Consider the following 21263-nt stretch of genomic DNA (forward strand, 5'->3'; position numbering starts at 1 on the left):
CCCAGACTTCAACCCATGGCAAAGTCTTTCCTGCATTGGGAATTTAAAAAAACAAATAAAAAAACAAACAAACAAACAAAAAAAACAACTGAAGTTCAGTTCTGCTGCACTGTGAACAACAAACTTGGATGTGTACCTCATCTTCTGTGCATCACATCAAAAGCAAGAGCCTGGGGTAGGTGACTTTCTACATAATTCTGAATTCATGTGTTAAGATTGTCTTTAGGACTTCTGGCATCAAAAATGGAAATTCACATGTTTGTGGAAAACAGTTTGTAGAACTCAAGAGTAAAAATTTATTGTTTTATGATGGTACCAATGTATAGATGTCTTTTGTGCTAACCTTTGTGCAGCTACAAAAAATGTTAACCTATTTCTTTTATGTTGTCCTAATCTAACCCATCTGTAAATGCTGGAATAAAGCTGGCCTAACCAACTAAATACCATTTCTATATCTTCTATCAGCTCCAAGCCAAAATGAGACTGTCCCTGTGCACCGTCATCTGCTGGTGTGTTTTTACCACAGTCCTGCCACCAGTGAGTGGTACAACAGCAGAGCCCAACACCAGCAAGGAAAACAGGTGAGCTGCCTAACAGACAAGCACTGCGAGAACACCTGTTCATAAACAGCTCCTTATTCTCTCTTTTTTTTTAGCACCCAGTTAAGAGGGTCACTGATGATTAATCAAGGAAATGTCATGTAAAAGTTGTGTCTGTTGGTTGATGAGTAAAGGTGAAGAGAGTATCAAAGCCAGGGAATTGGTTGCCTGTGGGTTACTGATGCCGATGTTGATACTTGACAGTTTCCCAACCTCATGCCTAACATATAAAAAACACGATAAGTGTTGCTAAATTGGTTGTGATCCTGATACGATCTGTCATGGACAAGATATTCTATAGTTGGGAAATTTGTCAGTTGCTTGACAACCTGTGCGAGAAAAACAAACTGACCATAAATGACAGAAAACAAGTTCTGTACTTGTTAACTCACCAGATACAAGTGATGGTGCAGAAGATGTGATTGAAGATTATGTGACTCAGATCCAAAATTGACATTATATTCTTTCAGAAATATTCTACAGATGATGCCATTCCAATAAATAATCAGAGTTAATGTGCTGGTGAATTGGTGTTGCCATTTCTTTCTTCACACCCATACTTTGTTCTGTGGTGCAGGTTAAAAGTATGGGTGCAGAGCTACATACGGAGAAAGCTGAACAACAGCTCGGTGACAGCTAATCTACAGAACGCCAACATCCCTGTTCAACCTGTTCGCAAACAGGGATGTCACAGTATGGAGACGCTGCAGGATGGGGATGCAGAAACTCTCCCCCCGTTATCAAGGTAACAGGAAAATGCAGGTTTAACCCCATGATGTGATAGCTGACAGTGCCGTATTATCAAAGCACATGTAGGCACTCCTGGTGCAGACTGATAATAGATGTAAAAAATTAATTAATAAAATAATCTATATTTTTTTTCCAGTTCTGGGCAGAATGTAAGAACCAAAAGATCACCAAAGACATCTGGCTGCTTCCTAGTCACATGTGCATACCACGACATGGTCCACAGACTGCATGAAAGTTGGGACCAGTCAAAAAAGACCTGTGTCCCTCTGAAAAAGATGACAGAGGATGGCTATGGACGCCGCCGCCGCCGCCGCTCACTCCCATGGGCTCTCCAGACTGGGAAACAAAGAAGAAGCAATGAAGCTGGTCAGCGAGTCAGCAGACACAAAACACATGCATAATGGCCTGAGAGAGGCATGGAAAGGCAAAGGAGAGTGTTTTGTTGGGCTTATATGCTCACAGAAGATGAAGATAAGACCCCCACCCCCAGAAGTTTTATTCCTCAGATTTTCCTCAGAACTAAATCCAGTAAAAGAGCAGAGGGAGCTCAGGTCCCTCTGAATGAATGCAGGGTTCAGATAACACATTCTGAGAAGATTGTATACACATGCTTAGGTGCAGGTTTCAGAGTGTCTGAGCATGAGTGTGATTTAGTGTTGAATTCAAGTCAGACCTGCGGGACTTGACAAGAATGTCTGTCTCTTCTTCAGCTTTCAAAGTGAACTTGGCAGCTGAGACAGAGGACAGCTCCTGGGGATCTGTAATACCTATGAACTGATGAGGGACCAGTACTGCAACAGGGGGTCACTCCTCCTCAGGAAACTGGCATTCATGGGCCCCAAACTGCCAAGCACACAAGTGAAGAAAATGTGGTGAACTGCTTGTTATGGGCAATTTACACACTATGTACTAAACCTATACAGACTGTAGCCAGTAATATCTTATTGTTAATCCTGTATTTATAAATCTATAAGAACGGCTCATATTTAAAAATATAATATAGCTAGAATTTTATACAAGAACAATACAAGATATTTTCTATCTTAACTTCAGTGAAGTATATGATGTATTTGAACCATGTAACAATTGTTTTCCTGTATTTCCTGTATTTCCATGTACACCAGTTGCTCGCTGATCATACTTTACTTGATCTTGACCATCTTAGAGTTGTGTAACAGCCATGTGTTCGGATGGAGAAAGTGTTTAGCCGGAGAGCTAATTACAGTGTTGTGCTGCCATCTAGCTTTGTATTAGGCCCGTTACAAAAGCAGGCTGAACTGTCTGAACATCAAAGCGTGTATTTTGGTCCCATAAAATGTTTCATCTTGATAGTCTTAACAGCATTTATCTCTGCGTGTCTTTTTAAATGTGAACCGTCCTGAACTACCACTCACAAGTCAGCTGAAATGGCTTGAAAGGTGATTACTTAACCTGATTTGTGGCTTGTGGAAAGTGCCTGGGATTGTGATCACTTACAGCTCACTTGTTCAAATCCCCGAATGAAACAAATAAAATCAATTTTGTAAAAGTAACCTTTGTAATCTCTGCAGTGTGGTCGTGTCAGCAGGGCTCATTGGCAGCACAGTGTTTGTGCCTTTGTCAATCTGCAGCGTATGTGCGGTTTGATATGATTAAATTATGTGTTGCGTCCAAATTGAGTCCAAATGGTCGACATTCCATTCTAAAAATAACGCGCTTATCAGCTGCTTGTCTCAAAGAAAACACTTCTACTACAATTAGATTTGTCTCGGGGTGACGCGATTCTAGCGTTGTGTAATTCTTGTCTCTTTAATCAAAATGAGTTACGTTTTGGCAAAGGCAATTCATAGTCTGCTTCAAGGGGAGAAAGGAGTCGTGTGCTTTTTTCTGAGGAACAGAGGTAATCAGTGTGGAATCTGACCAACGCTTATTGTATGCAGGGACACGGTGTCCTGAAACGATAAGCAAATTAGCCATAAATCTGGGAATTTTTCATTAAAACATCCAACTCATTCAGAACAAGTACATAAAACCAATACTGTGAAATCAAAATCCGAATTAAAAAATAGAGTGCCCCTCGTTTTAATCCAAAAATGTTACTCGTGACTTCATCATGAGGGAATTTTGAATATGCACCATGGAGTGTAATGCAGATTTCTTGATAGCTTTGTTGAACAAACTTACACTCATCATACACATAGAAGCAAACAACTGTTCATATTTGAAAATAAAATAGCACTAAATGAGGTCATCAAAAAGTTTTGTTAAAAAAAAAAACAACCTTGGACCAATTAATCGGTACCCTGCAGCCTGCGGTCCAGTTTATACTCTATAGAACATGTTTTCAAAGTGCAAGGCAGACCTCCCCAGGAGCCTTGTTTAAGAGGAGAGTCAGTAAATGGAGATGAGGAAATATTGCATTATATGTCAAAAGAACAAGATGATAATAATTGAAGAGCTACTTTTCTGGGAAAACTAAGAAACATCTTAGGACAGGTCTTTTATGTGTTGAGTACATTCTGGATACGTCAAACAGATATTTGTGGTTAACTTGGGTCACTTGCAAAGTGTGTCTTTAGCAAATGTTCCTTTACTGTCCAGATGATGGTGCCTCAATCCCACAATCTCAGATCCAGTTGATGTAGTACACAAATTAAGTGGTCTCAGGGATGCTGATAAGCATTTATTACAACCTCTTTCTAATAATGATCCAGTTCTTTTGCATCCCTCGGAATGAGGAACTTTATCACGGCATCGTTTGTGCTATGAGGAAGTTTAAAATTGTATTATCAGAACACTGAAGCATCCTGAAAGCAGCGTTTGGGTTGTGAACAACAGATGGGACTTTGTCCTTTGATTTAAAAAATATAATTTAAAAAAGCACCTTAATCTACAGCAACAGTAAATCTGTCTCTCCTGGCAGCCTGGCACCAATATGTGTGGCCAGAACAATAAAAAGGTAGCTTAAATGTAGCATCATTTCTTTTTTCATTGATATGACCGAAAAGATCAGATTTTTGTCGCAGTCAGAGTAGATAAAGAGAACCAAATCAAACAAATGACACACAGATATTATACGTGTACTTGGTGATTTAGGTATTTGTGGAAAAAGATGCTATATCCAAACTGATCAGTCTGCTGACAGAACACCTTAAACTCTGATGTTAGAGGGCTTTCTCGTATAAACCGCTCAATTCGGTTCTTTTTTTTTTTTAGACCAAGCAGGTCAAGACCTTAACCTGGCCATCCCAAAACATCTCCATTGTGTTTCTTTAACACACAGGACTCATGAACATCAGCATTAGTGTATTTGAGAGAGGCCTTCAGTTCCTTATCTGTGACCTGGTAGACTATTCCTCACCTTGCTCTCAGAGGGATCTTTCTTTGTTGACCGTTCCATTTCCACTCTTTCCGCTCTTTGTCTAACTGTGGATTAGAAGTGGCCTTTTAGTCCAGGCAAAGTAGCGTTTTACAACAGACTAATAGTAAAATAATTTTTTTTCAGCTTAGATAATTTCTATGAGGTGTCCAGAACAACATACTAAAAGTCCTAAGAAATCCGACTTGAGGGAAATATGTTAAATTCTCATTAATCCGAGATGTGTGCCAATAAGGCCAGACAACAATACACCCCAATGGGGCTATTTATTTTCCTTTACTTCTATCAAAATGAAACTTTATACAATGAAAATACCCACGAAAAGTAACATTTTTATGTATTACAAGTTTCTTTGAAAATGAATTTGAATATGCAAATTTTTCCTTTATTCCTACCACAATAAAACTTTACAAAGTAAAAGTATACATGAAAAGTAACTTTTTTGTATTACAAGTTTCTTTCTTTTTCTTCTTCATCCAATCATCCTACTGCCTTTTCTTACTTTTTCTTTCAAACTTGGATTCAAATCTGATACTTAAGGTTATATATGCAGAGACAATTCACAAAAATCATGGGGTGTTTGAACAGTGACCACACAGAAAGGCCCAGCCGGGATTCGAACCAGGAACCCTCGTACTATGAAACGATAGTGCTAATTCGCCCTGAGTAATTTGATTGGTGGACAGTAAAAATATATCAACGGACGCTTTTTTCTTCGTCTTCTTCTTCTTCTTCTTCTTCTACTACTTCTTCTTCTTCTTCGAATGAACACTTGAGCCACATCGCCTCAAGCAAAAGGCTGTTAAAAGGGTGAAGCGACTGCTCAGAACTGGAGTTAAAGTAAATCACTACAGCTTATTTTGAGCTAGTGAGGTTCCAAATCCAGGTACGATCAAACACACACAACCACTCAAGTAAATAATATGAACAAAAACCTTGCTCACCTGATAATGTCAGCAGCAAAGATGACTTCAGCTGAGAATATTTTAGTTATTTTGTTTCCAAAAGTTCAGAAAAACCGTTTCTAAACCACAAAAAGTCTTCAAGGAGCGATGGACAAACGTGGAGACTTTGTCCGACTGTGACTCTGGATCTTGAGACATAAAGTTAAGTGACTAGCACGTGGCAAATCAGCATATGGATACAGACGACTCTATTTCTCAGCTGCCTTTGCTATATTTACGTGCCATTCATAATAAACACAAAGCACTTATTTTTCTCAAATGAACGAAAGAGTTTTAATGCAACAGTTGGACACGGAAGTATTACAGAATAAGGGACAGTGACACAGTAGAATGTCCCAGTAAAACCACCAACAGTCCAAACAATGCTGCGTTCATTGCCATTGCGGAACAATCACCGTTTGATATTGTTTGGTCGTTTCAAGGTGTTTTTGTTTGTTTGGGTCCTAATCCGACCACTTTCGGCCTGAAAGCAATTATTTCACGGCCTGGTGGTTGGGGACTTTTGGCCTACACAAAAATAGAATTAGGCCTAAATCAAACAAAATGGGTAACCTACAGGCAAATGCTTTGATTTTATTGCATCGGGACAGAGTTTTATTAACTTGGTGTTTTGTTCTCATTTAGCTAATGTCCTTTTTTGTATTCCGTAAAAGGTGACTTAGATTATATCTCAACTAAACTGATATTTTTTATTTTTTTCCAGAGAAGCAAGAACAGGCTGTTGTGGTTGTCAAATCATAATACCTTGTCATCCCTTAAGGCTTGACTTGGTAACAGATGCCAGTGTCATGATGTTACAGAAGAGTGAATTGAGACTCGCTTTAAAACCTTTCTGCTGTAAATCCTTTCTGACACTGTTGACATATTGTTTGTACCATCAAAATCCAACTAGAAGGACACTGTGAAATGCAGCCAGCCCAGTAAACAATGAACCGCCCATGTTGAATAAGCAAAGATGGGTGTGGTCTATAGATAGATTTTGTTCTCTTGAAAGGGTAACAGCCAAATACTGGTTTGAATGCAAGCTTCCTCTGGCACTTCCTCCACTGCACTGAGCGAGATAAAGGCTGGTCACTTCCTGAAACTCCAGTGTTGAAACTACATGCATTTTTAAACTGCACACTGCGTTTTCACTCCAGACTGGCAGTGAAAGAGTAAACCATCTGTGTGTCTGCAAGAGGCTGCACTGACACGCTTCCACCTAATAAGGGCTCCTGAAAGTCCCAAGAGATCTTATCACAACCCTGCAGGAAGTACACAAAACAGTAAGTAGACTGCTGTCACTCGGATTCTTTATGCATGAGTTTGTTAACTTTAAGTTTCTCTTTATATAAGCTCTCCATATCTTTCTCATCACTTCCTGGCACTTGTCTGACTTTGGGGGGTGTGTGTGAAAGTGCACTGTTCTGTTTTCAGTCCTGTTTGTTTCCCAGATTAGAAAACCCCTTGAGCGATTGAAATAGAAGAATTCAAGCCTTTTAGGTTATAGTTTTGAAGCGACTGTTGTCACAAACGTGAATCTTAGGAGTAACACTTGTACTGTGGTTAATGCAGCTGCCTGGAAACAAAAACTTCTGAGTTTTTTTATTCAGATACTCAGCTCTTTTTGTTGAGTCTGTACATTTTTCTCTATGCAAGTGTGTGTGTGTGTGGGGGTTCTTGCCCTAGTTTTCACACACTCCAAAGGCAAGTCTAGTCATGTACACCAGACTTGCAGCCTCCTGCAGGTATAAATGCATTTGTGTGCCATGACGACATTCATGTTATTCTCAGTCGTTGGTGACATTAAACTGCTGGCTAACTCATACAAACACTTGCTCCAGTAAGCTTATGATTCAGTGGGTGCTACAGTTGAATGTTGATGTTTAACTGGGTAATATCGTCGGGATTTTGCATGTGATACAGATCTATGCAAATATAAGTGACACATCACGGCACTCCTGCTTGCCCGCCCAGTTTGTACACTTTCAGTGCCTCAAGTGAACCAGCAGCAAATATTTCATGAAAATGTGACGGTTACAGTGCAGTGATCAAGTAGGATTAGATTCTATAAGCTGTCAAAGAGATTCCATTTATCTGGTATTCAGGTGCTTACATTCAGCAATTAACCAAGTCTATCCAGACAGGAAGTCATCAAACACAGTAAGATTCATCATCCTGTGTCTGCTTAAAAAATATCATTTAGTCTGCCTTGTTGATGGTAAGGTAGTTACAGGACAAACTCTCCTCGGGTTTCAGTGTGTATTTATACCAATAAGCATGGCTGTCCCTCCAGCAGTTATCAACAGACTTCAGTAAAAATTCACAAATAATTCCTTTTAAAATGTTATTCTTAGAGTGGCAAACTTGTATAAAAGAAGCTGATGTGCCATTTGCAAAATGAGAAAAGCTGGACAAACAGTCAGCTAAATGTTTCCAGTTGGGGATTAGAATATATAATAGAGGTAAATAACACCTACAGGAACAGGAAGCCTTTAATCCCTGTTGTTCTTCGGATGATCTGAGGTCATTCATTAGGTCTTATGTTGTTTACCCCTATTAGCTGGAGAGGAGAACACAGTTGCAGGTTGTATTACCGCTGCTTGTACACATTGTCCAGAAGTTTCTTTTTCTACCCAGTTTACACCTAGTGTTAGAAAAATAGATCTGTATATGGATATGATATCCAATCCGTTGGTTTTTGCATTTCTACTGATGCTAAACACGTTACAGCAGACGTTGGGAAGAAATGTTGATGTGCGGGGCACAATTACGATGACTGACAGTAAGTATCTGCTTTTGTCTGACTTGCTTAAGTAAGTAGGAGTAGGCAGCTTTGTGTGACTTTGGAAGGCTCTGACAAAGAAATGTTATCCTGCTGGACTGAGTGCACGATAACCTGACTGAGGTCTGATCACTATTAGAACCTGGACACCTCCAAATATGGTCAGCTGAACAGAGTGCATTCCAGTCCCATAGTGAGTGCACGTGTGTGCCTTGTGCTGTTTTGAACATTAATGGGGGTGATGTTTACATGTCTGTAGTATTCTGTAGTCAGCATTTGTAGATTCAGAGAATAACAACATAAAACTCCCGTTCTGTTTGAGCTGGCACTATGGTGTTGAAGGCAGTGCATACATTTTTTAATGCACAGTCAGGCCTGATCACATTGACGTTATGTGTACGTGTTGAATTCCAGCCTTCAGATATGTAAGTATGCAAGTGTGCCTTCGTGTTGCAATGCTTCTGTATTTTTACACAAGGCTTCTGTCAGAGAAAAAACACAAAATAGGAAATCAAGCTTTCAGAGTGAAACTTTCTCAATCAGCTGCCAGCCTGGGGTTCCTCAATTTTCTCCTTTTTTTTTTTTGCTTTCACCAGCTTTGGGCAGACAACACCAACTGTTCAACCACAAATGCATTACCTTGAGAAGTGTGACTCAAAAAGAGAAAGAGCCACCGTCAAACTGAACCAAAATCTCACAGCAGAAAAACCTGACTGGGCTGACCAAAGTCTTTACAAGTACTTGAACAGCACTTTGTGATCCATTGTTTCTTTAAATTAGAAGCTCAGTGCATTTTAGAACTATGTGTATGCATATATATATATATATATATATATATATATATATATATATATATATATACATGGAATAAAAAGAGAAAAGAACTTGCTGCTGTGCCTCTGAAAACTTGCGTTCTATGGATTATTGTAAAAGATTTCGTACAATTCCTGATATTCTGCTTTCTGACAACACGGACATCAGAGGGAAATGTGGATTAGGTGCGTTATTAAATTTAGTTTCGGAAAAGTTAAAGTTTTATAAGTTCTAAATGAATAAGGGTAAACAAAATAACAATATTTCCATTTCACAGAGTGGAGATAATTAGTCCCTCTGGTTTAGCTCAGTTCCTTAAATAAAAGAACTCCAGATCAATGCTGAGACTGATTTTAGCTTTGATCATTTGCAAGACAAGTTGGGAACCAAAAAGTCTTAAGCTAAAAATGAATAAATCCCTCAAACTTACAGTTAGGATGAATTACTTGATAAATGGCGATGACTGAGAGCGGTGTGTGTGCTGAACAGTTAATCTACACTTTAACTCCACAGGATGACTGTCCACCAGTCTTTCGTAAAGCCTGCACATTGTTCACGTGCACTTGTTTCCCCACACAGACTTTACTTTCAGACACGTCGTTGCAATCTGCTCCAATCTTTATTCTTTAATTTTTTTGTTTGTTTCCTGTTGTGCTCTCTCCCAGATGCTCACATGACAGAGAATATATCGCCGGCTGCGTAAGACTGACTCGTCCGGTATTAACCAACGTTTTGTCTCTCCTAGGTCAATCAAAATGAGGAGGCGGGACACACCCCTTTATAAGCAGCAGTCGACACCATGTTTGGGAAAGGGTGAGTTCATGCTCGCACTTCAAATGCAGTGTTGGAACAGCTTATGAAACATCACATAAATGCACCTCTCTCAGTGGTGCTGGACAGGAACTTAATCGCACAGCTCATCTCTTGGCAACACACCGCTATGAGCCGTGAAAGTTGCACGTTTTTATTAAAGTAATAATAGTAAAATGATGCTATGGTGCAATTTAGAGATACATCATTTAGTCAAGAGCTGCAGTCCCTACTAACTCACAGACTACAGGGCGAGACAACTAGTCCTGATGCTTTGGTCTGTCCTCACATTAAAAACTACTCAACCGCTCTTTCTGAAAACAAAAAAGTTTGGTTTGGATGCATCACTTCATCTTCCCTTTTCCTTCATCTCGTCATGTAATATTTTATTTTGTTGTTAGCAAACCAGTTAGGCAGGAAAGCCGTTGTTGACCTGAGAAGGTGATGACCCACCCTTGTCTGACTGTGAGATGTTGACTAACATTAAGCAATTATGCCTGCTGCCAAAACTAAACCAACCCATCAATTAAAGGCAACAAGTATTAGTCAGTCAGAGGCAGGTCACACCTGTAGCAGCCAAGGAAAAGGAAAAGTGACTGACAGCTCACTGCTGAATGTGATGCACACGAAGTCCTGACTGGAAAATATGTGGGTGTACTCCAGATACCTGTATATACCTGTATATATGCACAAATGAACCCAATTAGAAAACAAACACTGACTGGACAAGCTATCAACTGGGTTTCTGTTAGTCATAGAAAAGATGAAGGGATTTTATATCTCATTAAATAAATTAGTAATGGCTCAGTCAACGGCATAAACCTGTACTTCGACCTCAGCGCGGCTCAACTGTTTTCACACATTGTTAAAGCAACTTTGAATGATTATAGTGTCTCCTCAAGGGAGAAAGGTAGTTAAACACTTTTTGTTGACATGTCTGTGCTATTTCTGTACATATTTGTCATTCAGTTAAGCAGATAAAAGTTCTAAAGCTGATTTCCAAGTGTGGAATTCGTATTTGAAAGCTGCTGTTGTGTTCGGACGCCAATCTTCAGGCAGCCACTGCCTGCAAGGGATTTCAAACAAAGTTTTGGACACGAACATTTGGTTATGTCAGCTTTTCCGATGATTTTTTTCAGCCTATGCACGTGAGGAGACTCTCTAAGGCAGTGGTTGCAAATCCTGAAAATTCCATCGGAAAATGTAGTTTGTTGCACAGAACCAAAATGATGAAAATCCCGTCATTGTCCACAGATTTCTGGATCTCTGTTTCCGTATTGTGTCCTATGTGAAAAATGTAGTTGTTGACTTGTAAACTCCCCGAGCTTTAGTATCACCTACAGAAGCACAATATTTCATTCCCTCTGTGCCCTAGATCACAGAGAGCCGCTCACATGTTACTAGCCAGTTGTGACATACCAGCTCGGTTTAGAAGCCACTGTTGCCATGATGTTCTCAACTCCCTAAAATAGAGTTCGAAAGGGACACTCAAGACAGTAGCAACCAGCAGCTGCATTATAGATCCAGCCACTGGACCACATAAACAGCGGAGCAAAGGGAGATAGAGGCAGTCGCAGTAAGAACCCCGAGGAGAAGCATCTCAGATACAAGAAAGATACAGACAGCTTGAGGACAGCTAAAGCAGCGTCAAGAAGCCTCAGCAACTCTTAAAAGTGTTTGCTTCCTGACATGTGAAACAGTGGAGCTGAAGCTGAGAGTTTAGGGTTCACAAAAGACTAATTCAAACACATGAAAGCTGAAACACTTCACTCAACAGGCAGAGACTGAGAGCCAAACATGGCCCAAATCACAGCAGAAGGTAAGAGACAGATAGTGCTGAACCTGTTAATCGTAAAACTGTGAAATGATGCTGAGATGTGATGCGATGACAGTTATATAGAGGTTCACTCACTGGCTGTTGCCTGGGACACAAGGGCACTGAGGTCTGATGGACAGTTTAATGTCTGAATGATAATTATATCTAAGAATACCCGCTTTTAAACGAGGAAAACCGCTAAAACAGAAGGATATTTATAACCGTACAGACTGCTTGGGGCATGTCAGGTTTCTATCGTTACGAGATAAAAGGTCGAGGTCATCCAAGAGGCTGCTGAGCTGTGCCAACTCAGGGAGAATGTACACGTGCCGAGGGGCTAAGCTGCAGTGACAGCTTCCGAAATGTGGTTGCCAAGGTACAGGCAGCAAATCATGCCAGGTGTGAAGCTAAATAGCACCGGTGTCATCTCTAATGGTGCCAAGATGACTAAAAGTTTTCACCGGGATAGAGTTGCTCATAGGATGCAGGCTGCGGCTGAGAAGTTGGTTATATGATACAGTGCTATGTACGCACCTTGTTTTGTGCCTTTTGATTCAAATATATCCAGATATATTAATATTTGAATTGTCCGAGGGATTTACTCAGACGGCTGCATCAACATTATTAATGTTAGCGATGACATGGTGATCAGAAAAGCCAAATGTCTCCACTACAGATGAGCTGGTGGATGGCAGGCCTTGTTTTCACACCACAGGGGCTAAACATGCAGGCCAAGCTATTTAAAAACAGCTCTGCTGTCGTTTATCTGCTCTGATCAAAATACAAATTCACAGAGTCTTGAGTTTAAAATAGCATCGGCGCTCATGCCGTGGGCACACAAGAGAAGCAGGTCAGTCCAAATAACCACGACTGTTTTCCCATCGAACCGTCCTGGGAACCAAAATGATGGTATGCGAGCAACTGCTCTACAACCGGGTCACACATTCTTGTCCCATTTACAGTAAAAGCTGCTGAATGAAAGGAGCTGAAGCATGAGAACGCCAAAACTCAACACTGGCCTTTCACCAAATGTCTAAAACCCATGTTCTTCAAGCACATTTCCATTTATCTTCAGTGCAGATGCAGATGTTCAAGTTGCAAATTCAACATGAAGACGGGTATTTTAAAAGTTTTGCTAATAGGGCCAGACCACCTAGAGGGAAGTTACTATCAAACAAACTGTGCTGTGCAGCAGCAGATGCCAGATCTGTGCTCAGTGCCGTGTGAGCCTTTCCCCAGAATGAGCTGACGGGGTCCCACTGCCGCACTGGGACAGCCACGATGGTGATTTAATGTGTTTACTGTAACTTGCCCGACACTGGCCACTCGAGACGTGTTTACAAATGTGAGCTAAGACGAGGCCCTGCAAAACACCCCCGCCCTCTGCAAATGTCTCGGGTTTATCTTCTCGGTGTCTGTGTTTACTGCCGTCTCTAAGATAATGTTATTTTATCTTTAAGTGACGCTGTATTTCATCTCATTTAAGTAATGAAATATGTCCGCCACTGTTCAGATGAAACCTTGTCATTATAACATCAGTCTACTCCTGCCACTGGTTGCTAAATTCAAGTAATGAAAAAAAAAAAAGTCACTCAAATCATTTCTGCCCATCTCATTACGAAATATGCCCTTTGTTTTTTTTCCTCGACTTGCTCTTTAAATCACAACCTTTATGAACAAGGAAAAAGGGACTCGCTGATACTCCAACTTTTCTCAACTCCCCCAGAAATACACCGGCTTTTCCCTCGATTGTCGATGAGCGAGGTCGATGAGAAGGTACGGCTGATGGCAGAGAAGGTGTACGCCTCTGCCCTGAAGGAGGAAGACACCAAGGATGCTCTGGCGCTGTTCACTGTGCCGGAGGACTGTCCCATCGGCCTGCATGAGGACAGAGAGAGGGCGATGCTGAAGGAGATGGCTGAGCAGCAGTCTCAGGAGTCCGTTCAGAGGTAGGTGTGCAGATGTTCGATCAAACATGCTTCTCTTTGCTTCACGAAGCGGGACTTGAGTAGACATGAGCTCTAGTTCATCAGGAGAGTAATGTCTGTCACTCTTGTTTGTCATCAGGAAGAAGAATTTGATGTTGAAGCGTTCGAAGTCGGTATCTTCGCAGGTGCTGACGTCTGTTGACTGGAGCCAGTCTGGGGAAGCCCCAGCTCCAGCCACATTCGAACCTTGTCTCCAAGTGATTCTTCCAGAATTCCAGAGAGTTACCATCAGTGGGGATTACTGTGCAGGGGTACGTAGTTTGAGTTGATTCATAACTATATTTAATATGAACAGCTGTGGCAGTTCCAGATTGCTCTGCCATCCAAATTGGTACCAAAATAAAATTCTCAACAGACGAGACATCAGGACTTAAAAATAAGGCAACAACAGTCAGATTATGCATTTAACCATACGAGTTTCAGATAAATTCTTCTATAATTCTTGAAGGGACTCTTTTTTTTACTTTGATTTGATTGTTCCTTCACCAAACCAGCAATCAAAACATTTGAACTTTATCAATGGATCCTTTTGACTCGATGAATTGACAGCTTTCTAAACCGAGAAAGCCTTTCGTATCGTTTCCAGATCACAGTTGAGGATTATGAGCTGGCAACCAAAAGCCTCCTCAAGGCGTTGTTCATCCGAGAGAAGTACTCCAAGCTGGCCTATCACCGCTTCCACAGAACCACGGCCCGCTTCCTGCGCAAAGCTGAAAACGAGAAGTGGCGGGAGGAGGACGAGATCTTGCCAGGTCAGGACATTTACAGGCTTCTCCTGGTCCTCGATGGGGGGGAAAAAAAAGCGGTCACAAAAGTATATATTCTGCAGATTTATATCACAAGTCCAAACAGCTGCAAACTCTGTAGTGTCACTCTAAACCTGAACAACTGGAGGTGATTCTACATCTCATCTGACAAAGATTATACTCACATTTCTCTGCGCTCCTTTGATTTTAGCATTCTTGAGTTTTGCATTGTTATTGGGAATAGAACAAAAGCAAATGCAGCATGAGAAACTGATTCTATACTGTTGAATCACCTTCCATCTCCTACAAGCCGTCTGAATGCAATAGATGCAAATGCTGAGGCACCAGCAGTTACTTCAATAACATGTCAGAAATTAGACTCCTTTACAGCACAGATTCTAATGATCCATGTCGACTTTATTTAATCTGTACAGTTTGTTCTTAACCCTGCCATATATGATGAGGATGAACCGTATTGTGTATCAGCTCTTCTTTACAGCTATTTCAAACCCTCTTTGTATGTGTCAGTATTAATGTGCAGCGTGTGTGAGCCAAGGTCAGTTAGACTATTCCTGACCACAGATAAAAGAACACGCATCCAGATACTTCTGATGAGTTTAAGCCCCCAAGAGGCAGAGGAAGGGAATACAAATCAAAGACGCATCAATACGGAGGTCCAGTATGTAATGCTACCAACAGCTACTATTTTCTTGCGTTGCAATAATCCTTATAGTTCTAAATCCCTTTTTGTTTTTTGTTTTTTGTCTGAGTCTGTGGATAAAAACTGATAGACGGCAGACTAAATGCCATAGCTGGTTGGATCGATCTGTTCTATCCGACTGCATTTAGAGGTATTTTGGTCACTTTGAGAAAAAGCATTTAGAACTGGGAGGTTCCAGGCTAACATGTACCTGTGTAATTGTTTCGTGATGTTCAGCGAACAATGTTTGTTTTTATCAATTTAACAGTATAATAATTTTTCAGTTCTACCTCAAAGCATCCTCAACATTCAGTCTTTATATCTGCTCCAATCGTCTGTAGAGAACTTGCCCTTCCCTGCAGAAGGAGTGGACTTGTACTCCATGGAAGGCATTCCGGAGAACCTGAACTATGAGCTGAAGATGAAGGACGGTATAATTAATGTTTATGAAGATGCTGATGCACTGAAACAGCAGCAACCCCTCAGCCTGCCTTACCCTGACCTGGAGACCTTTGCTATAGACCTGAGCCACGTGCTTGCAATGATAGCTGATGGCCCAACGTAAGTACACAAGCATTTTGATATTATCTATGAAGTTCATATTAGTTGGACTAATATCTCACCAGATGGTGTCAGCACTTTCTCATCCTGAACAATGGCCAGAGGATTATTCAGCGTTATTGCAGTACATCTTTTGGGTTACATTTTGCTCCAACACGTGGAATGTTTCGGGTATCTTGTGTCATCTCGCAGGAAAACCTACTGCCACAGACGCCTGAACTTCCTGGCCTCTAAATTCTACCTTCATGAAATGCTGAATGAAATGGCCGAGCTGAAAGAGCTAAAAGGCGTCCCACACAGAGACTTCTACAATGTTAGAAAGGTTGGTTTGTGTTGTCCTATTCAGTGCTGGGTGCAAACAGTGGCTTAGTAACAGAAAAGAAGAAAAACAAAACTGTGAGACAATTCATGCGCCTTAAGTCTGAGCCCTTGGGACGAAGAATTGTCACACCACAGCAGGATGCTATTCTTAACTTCAGTGGAAGTTGTCGAGTAAGGTAATACCCACTGTCACTGTTTGCTTTATGTCAAACACAGGTTGACACACATATACACGCTGCTGCCTGCATGAACCAGAAGCACCTGCTGAAATTTATAAAGACCACATACCATACAGAAGCTGACCGTGTGGTGTTGGAGAACGGCAACCAGAAGATCACACTCAAGCAAGTCTTCGACACCCTCAACATGGACCCCTACGACCTCACTGTGGATTCACTGGACGTGCACGCTGTAAGAAAAAAAAAAAAAACACTTTTTGATGGAGTGTCTCAAAGTTGCATCTGGTCCTGTTCATTTACAGTGTGTTAATGGTCTCCTGAATTAACAGAATGGTGCGATCAGTTCATAGAATTCACTCATCCCGCCATAAACTTCTCTCGCAGGGAAGACAAACCTTTCATCGGTTTGACAAGTTCAACTCCAAGTACAACCCCGTGGGAGCGAGTGAGCTGCGAGAGATTTACTTGAAAACAGACAACTACATCAATGGAGAATACTTTGCACGTCTCATCAAGGTGTGGTATGAGCTAAAGAACTAATACCGCATAAGGGTTCCGCACAGTTGTGTAGTCATTGTTAGGTCAATGTAACAAACTCTGGTTTATCAGAGCATCACTAACTTCCTTCTTTTTGTTGTCCGTTTTAGGAAGTTGCTAAAGAGCTGGAAGAGAGCAAGTACCAGCACGCTGAGCCCCGTCTGTCGATTTACGGCCGATCTTCTGAGGAGTGGGATAGCCTGGCAACATGGTTCATCCAGCATAAAGTCCACTCGTCCAACATGAGATGGATGATCCAAGTGCCTCGGATCTAGTAAGCAAGTAGCAACTAGTAGTCAAAAAGACAAACACGGGTCTGTTGACGCAACAGGACCTGGCTGTAGTGATAGTAGATGACAGATACTGTAAGATTTAAAAAAAAAAAAAACTAAAAAAAGTTATAGGAGTTCATTGAATTCTTTAAAATGCATTTTGATTAATGTCTGTGCTTAACTTGGCATTTTTGGAGATAGTTTAATATTGATTTCTGTCGTGCTAGAAAATGACATGCTATGATAATTCATTAATAGATAGCAAGGTTTTCGAATAACTACATTACTCAAAGATGGAGATCTGAGTAAACAAACAAATACCGAAATGTTTGACTTGGTTCCGTTTGTCTTGCAGTGACATCTTCAGGTCAAAGAAATTGATACCAAACTTTGCAAAGATGCTGGAGAACATCTTCCTCCCCCTCTTTGAGGCCACAGTCAACCCTCAAAAGCACAAAGCCATCCATATATTCCTAAAATATGTATGTAATAAATATGTAATAAGTATTTTCCAGTGACTGACAGATTGAGCAGTGAAAGGACATTGAACCGATCCTCCCGTGCGGTGTTACTTTTGTTCCTCTGTAGGTTACGGGATTTGACAGCGTGGACGATGAATCCAAACACAGTGACCACATGTTCTCTTACAAAAGCCCAAAACCTGAGGAATGGACCACAGACGACAACCCTCCTTACACCTATTACCTCTTCCACATGTATGCCAACATCATGGTGCTCAACAACCTGCGCAAGTAAGTCCTGCCCGACAACCTGAAAAAAAACAGCCCCATACCAGTCACCCACAGGCCTTCAAGCATTTAGTTAATGATACACCAACACTCTTAGATATTGATCCCCCAGAGTTATTATAATGGTAAGCCTTGTTGTGCTCGAGACGACAACAACACAGTAATGAGCAACTCCTTTGCCGACATTTAGGAAACTTGAACAGCTTAAAACTAACAAAGCAGCCGTCAGTAGAAAAATGTTCCAGCACTAAGGTACAGCCATGCACAGAAAAAAAACTGCGTGTCTCTGCACAGGGAGCGAGGACTGAACACCTTCCAGTTTCGCCCCCACTGTGGTGAAGCAGGCTCCATCACCCACCTGGTCTCTGCCTTCCTGACAGCTGACAACATCTCCCACGGACTCAACCTCAAGAAGGTGCATCCCTAAAGTCGCACTTTGGTTTGATACTCAAACTCTCCTCAAAAATTAGACAGCAGACTATGAAGTCCATCATCCCCCTCCCCTCTGTTTTATTGCCAGAATATAGGTGGTAACAACAAAGGACACAAAACCCTTAAACTTATAACTTCACAAGACAAAACAGTTTTAAAATGTATTTAAGAGAGGCAGAATTTGGTTATTTCTGAGCTTTTAAGCTATGGTGACCGACACTGCATCGGCACTTGTAAAAGCATCTGAAACTGGATATAGGCTAACAGTTCTATAAAGAAACCTTTGCATATAGCGAGGGCAGTGGTGGCTCAGACCATAGGGTGGTCGCTCACTGATCAGAAGATTGCTGGTTTGATTCCTGCATGAACCCCACTTTCATGCACTTAGTGTTCCTCACCTGTAAGTCGCTTGGGATACAATTGCCCATTAACTGTCAAATGCAATCCTTTAACCTCCAGTAAAGAAGTTTCCCCAGTAATCCTCTCAAATGAACAACATTATTACTCGCCTTACAGTCGTGTGTCTGCGTTTCTTCCTGCTCTCCAGAGTCCGGTGCTGCAGTACCTGTACTACCTGGCCCAGGTCCCGATTGCCATGTCCCCACTGAGCAACAACAGCCTGTTTCTGCAGTACTCAAAAAACCCACTGCGAGAGTTTCTGCACAAGGGCCTGTGTGTGTCACTGTCCACCGATGATCCCATGCAGTTCCACTACACCAAGGTCGAACCATAAGTATCATAATAATTAACCACATCTCAAATCCACCTCAGTCAACAATTAAAGCAAATATTGGAATTGGTCCTGGTGGCTTTAATCCAGACACATGGACATGATTTATGTTATGTGTTTCAGAAGTATAGGGAGGTATGGAAATAAATCCCCCCCCATTTTGTTCTTTAAAACAATTCAGGAGGCCTTGATGGAGGAGTATGCTATAGCAGGACAGCTGTGGAAGCTGAGCACCTGCGATTTGTGTGAGATTGCCAGGAACAGTGTTCTGCAGAGCGGCCTCTCGCATCAGGTAAAGTCAAACTGCTCTTCTTTCTGCTGCGTGACTTGGTTAGGGAACTAAAATAAATGGAGGAAAGGGCAACTCATTACTGCCAACACACTCTATTATAGACATGATACAGATTCAGTGTATCCGTATCGCAGTCATCACGCAACAGTATCGCATTATCACGGATGTTAAAAGCTGATCATCTGTTTGCACCAGTAAAATAACTTCATTTTGTTGTGTTGTCCATCATGTCTGGAGGAATCCATGTACTGCCATCTGCTGTCTGTCATTAGAACTGCACGCAAAACTGCTGAAGAGAAGTCTTTGTTTAACGAGGATTACTGACATCATCATCATCGTCTGTCATTTTATTAGCCCTTACACATGGCGTAGCCAATAAATTACAACATGTTGAGATGTGTTACTGTACAGCAGCACTACTGGGTCTGTGGCTGGCTGTAGATTCCATTGGGCAGTTGTTATTCAATCAAAAACAGAATAGAAAATGAGAATATACATTTTTCGTGGAGCACAACCTCCAGCTAATAAATCTCCTAAACATTTCTCAAAACAATTGCCAATTGATTCACTAAACCAGCAGCGACTCTGAACAAAAACCCTGCCGCCTGCTCGGTAACTAAAGTACTGCATTTCACACGTGCAACATCTGTTCTTCATCTTTTCAATCCACAGGAGAAGAAACACTTCATTGGTCACAACTACTTACAAGATGGACCAGAGGGCAACGACATCCGGCGGACAAATGTGGCACAGATCCGCATGGCGTACCGCTATGAGACTCTGTGCAATGAACTTGATTTTCTGGTGGATGCAGTGAAGATGGAGTTTGGTCTGAATCCAGCTGAGTGATGGACCCTCACCGCCACTATTTAAGCTGGGACGGATCCCCAGAGATGATGGGAGCACATATGAGACAGGACATTCTTTTTTTCTTTTTTTTTTACATACTGGTTTGAATGTACTTTCTTTTAAAGGCTGCTTGTGGATTTGGGTAACTATCAGAGGGCATCTATCACAAAACCTTCTTTTTACAAGTGACACTTTCACAAGTAGAACGATTTTAAAATGATTTTCACAAAAAAAAAAACCGTTATAATCACAAACAACTGCTTGGTGTTCTGTTCTTTCATTAGGTGAAGGATTTCTTCTGTTAAATGTTTGATATGAAGTCTAGCAAAATATGTCATGTAAAGTCATATCGTGGTCAGATTAGCCTGATGGGTAATGATTTTCACTAAAGTGAATGATATGCCAGCCAAATATTCGCAAGCACGAAAGTGCGATAGAACCAAAAAGATAGTTTTGTGGTGACTTTGTGAGCTTTCCAGTATCAAAAACTGTACTTTGTATTCTCTTCTTTAACTGTGAAACTAAAAAGTGATGAGATCAAATTTGTTTGTTTTTAAATGTCTGTCATTTCTAATAGTTTTTCATACCTAAAATAAAGTTTCCAGAACAGTCAAGAATGTGTCTGTGTAACAGTCATTTCTGTCCACAACAAGAGCTGCAAGACTTTGTTCGGTGTTCCGTTTGAGCTCCGGTGTTATGCTGAGAAGTGCGTGTCTGCCGAGAAACATAAGATTTATCGTTCATTCTGCCCCCTCTCTCGTGTTTCGTAATGATAAAAGATCCGGGGGTTTAGAAATTACAAAGGTTTAGAACTACCAGTGACTACGACATGAGGGCACATCTCTGAAATCGTGTGTTTTTAAACAGAACAGTTCTGGGCGAGTGTTGTGGGCTACACAAACGTTTCATAGATGTGTTGTGAAAAGCCGTTTCAGGTGTGGATTATTACATTCATCCAATAAAGTTACAGTGATAATATTCAGCTGACTGGTGTTTCATTCGTTCATCTTTTTTCTCATTTCTTCATGTAGA

At 41.1% G+C, this 21263-nt stretch overlaps 2 protein-coding genes and 1 long non-coding RNA gene across 4 annotated transcripts; all 3 read left to right on the plus strand.

The window, feature by feature from the left end:
* Nucleotides 1–115: 115 nt before the first annotated feature.
* Nucleotides 116–1672, plus strand: admb (adrenomedullin b; the record flags this gene model as incomplete). Its single annotated transcript, XM_072385170.1, has 4 exons — nt 116–175; nt 466–581; nt 1177–1344; nt 1486–1672. Coding segments are annotated over exons 2-4 (459 nt in total), but the record flags the coding sequence as incomplete, so codon positions are not given.
* Nucleotides 1673–1675: 3 nt separating this feature from the next.
* On the plus strand, nt 1676–2692 carry LOC140306665 (uncharacterized). Its single transcript, XR_011915777.1, has 2 exons — nt 1676–1715; nt 2060–2692. It is a non-coding gene; the product is annotated as an uncharacterized lncRNA (long non-coding RNA).
* Nucleotides 2693–6661: 3969 nt separating this feature from the next.
* ampd3b (adenosine monophosphate deaminase 3b) lies at nt 6662–20341 on the plus strand. 2 transcript variants are annotated; one of them, XM_072386399.1, is made up of 16 exons: nt 6662–6937; nt 9995–10062; nt 13602–13824; nt 13943–14114; nt 14450–14615; nt 15651–15870; nt 16063–16192; nt 16408–16602; nt 16755–16886; nt 17018–17181; nt 17535–17661; nt 17768–17931; nt 18223–18343; nt 18908–19081; nt 19272–19382; nt 20055–20341. In XM_072386399.1, exons 2-16 carry the CDS (start codon nt 10005–10007, stop codon nt 20229–20231), a joined length of 2334 nt encoding a protein of 777 aa, XP_072242500.1. In that variant the 5' UTR covers nt 6662–6937; nt 9995–10004; the 3' UTR covers nt 20232–20341. The 2 variants fall into 2 exon arrangements, with proteins under 2 accessions (XP_072242500.1, XP_072242501.1); XM_072386400.1 differs by lacking the exons at nt 6662–6937; nt 9995–10062 and having other exon boundaries at nt 13748–13828; nt 13950–14114.
* Nucleotides 20342–21263: the final 922 nt, after the last annotated feature.

Source organism: Leuresthes tenuis, unplaced genomic scaffold (assembly GCF_036924035.1).
Source record: "Leuresthes tenuis unplaced genomic scaffold, fLeuTen1.0.hap1 SCAF_5, whole genome shotgun sequence".
Classification (NCBI taxonomy): domain Eukaryota; kingdom Metazoa; phylum Chordata; class Actinopteri; order Atheriniformes; family Atherinopsidae; genus Leuresthes; species Leuresthes tenuis.

Excerpts from the sequence above, each read along its gene's own strand:
- ampd3b (XM_072386399.1), top strand. The coding sequence starts at position 10,005 with ATGAGGAGGCGGGACACACCCCTTTATAAGCAGCAGTCGACACCATGT. Across the intron at positions 10,063-13,601 it reads GACACCATGTTTGGGAAAGG|AAATACACCGGCTTTTCCCT; the intron begins GTGAGTTCATGC and ends CAACTCCCCCAG. Across the intron at positions 19,082-19,271 it reads TGCAGTTCCACTACACCAAG|GAGGCCTTGATGGAGGAGTA; the intron begins GTCGAACCATAA and ends AAAACAATTCAG.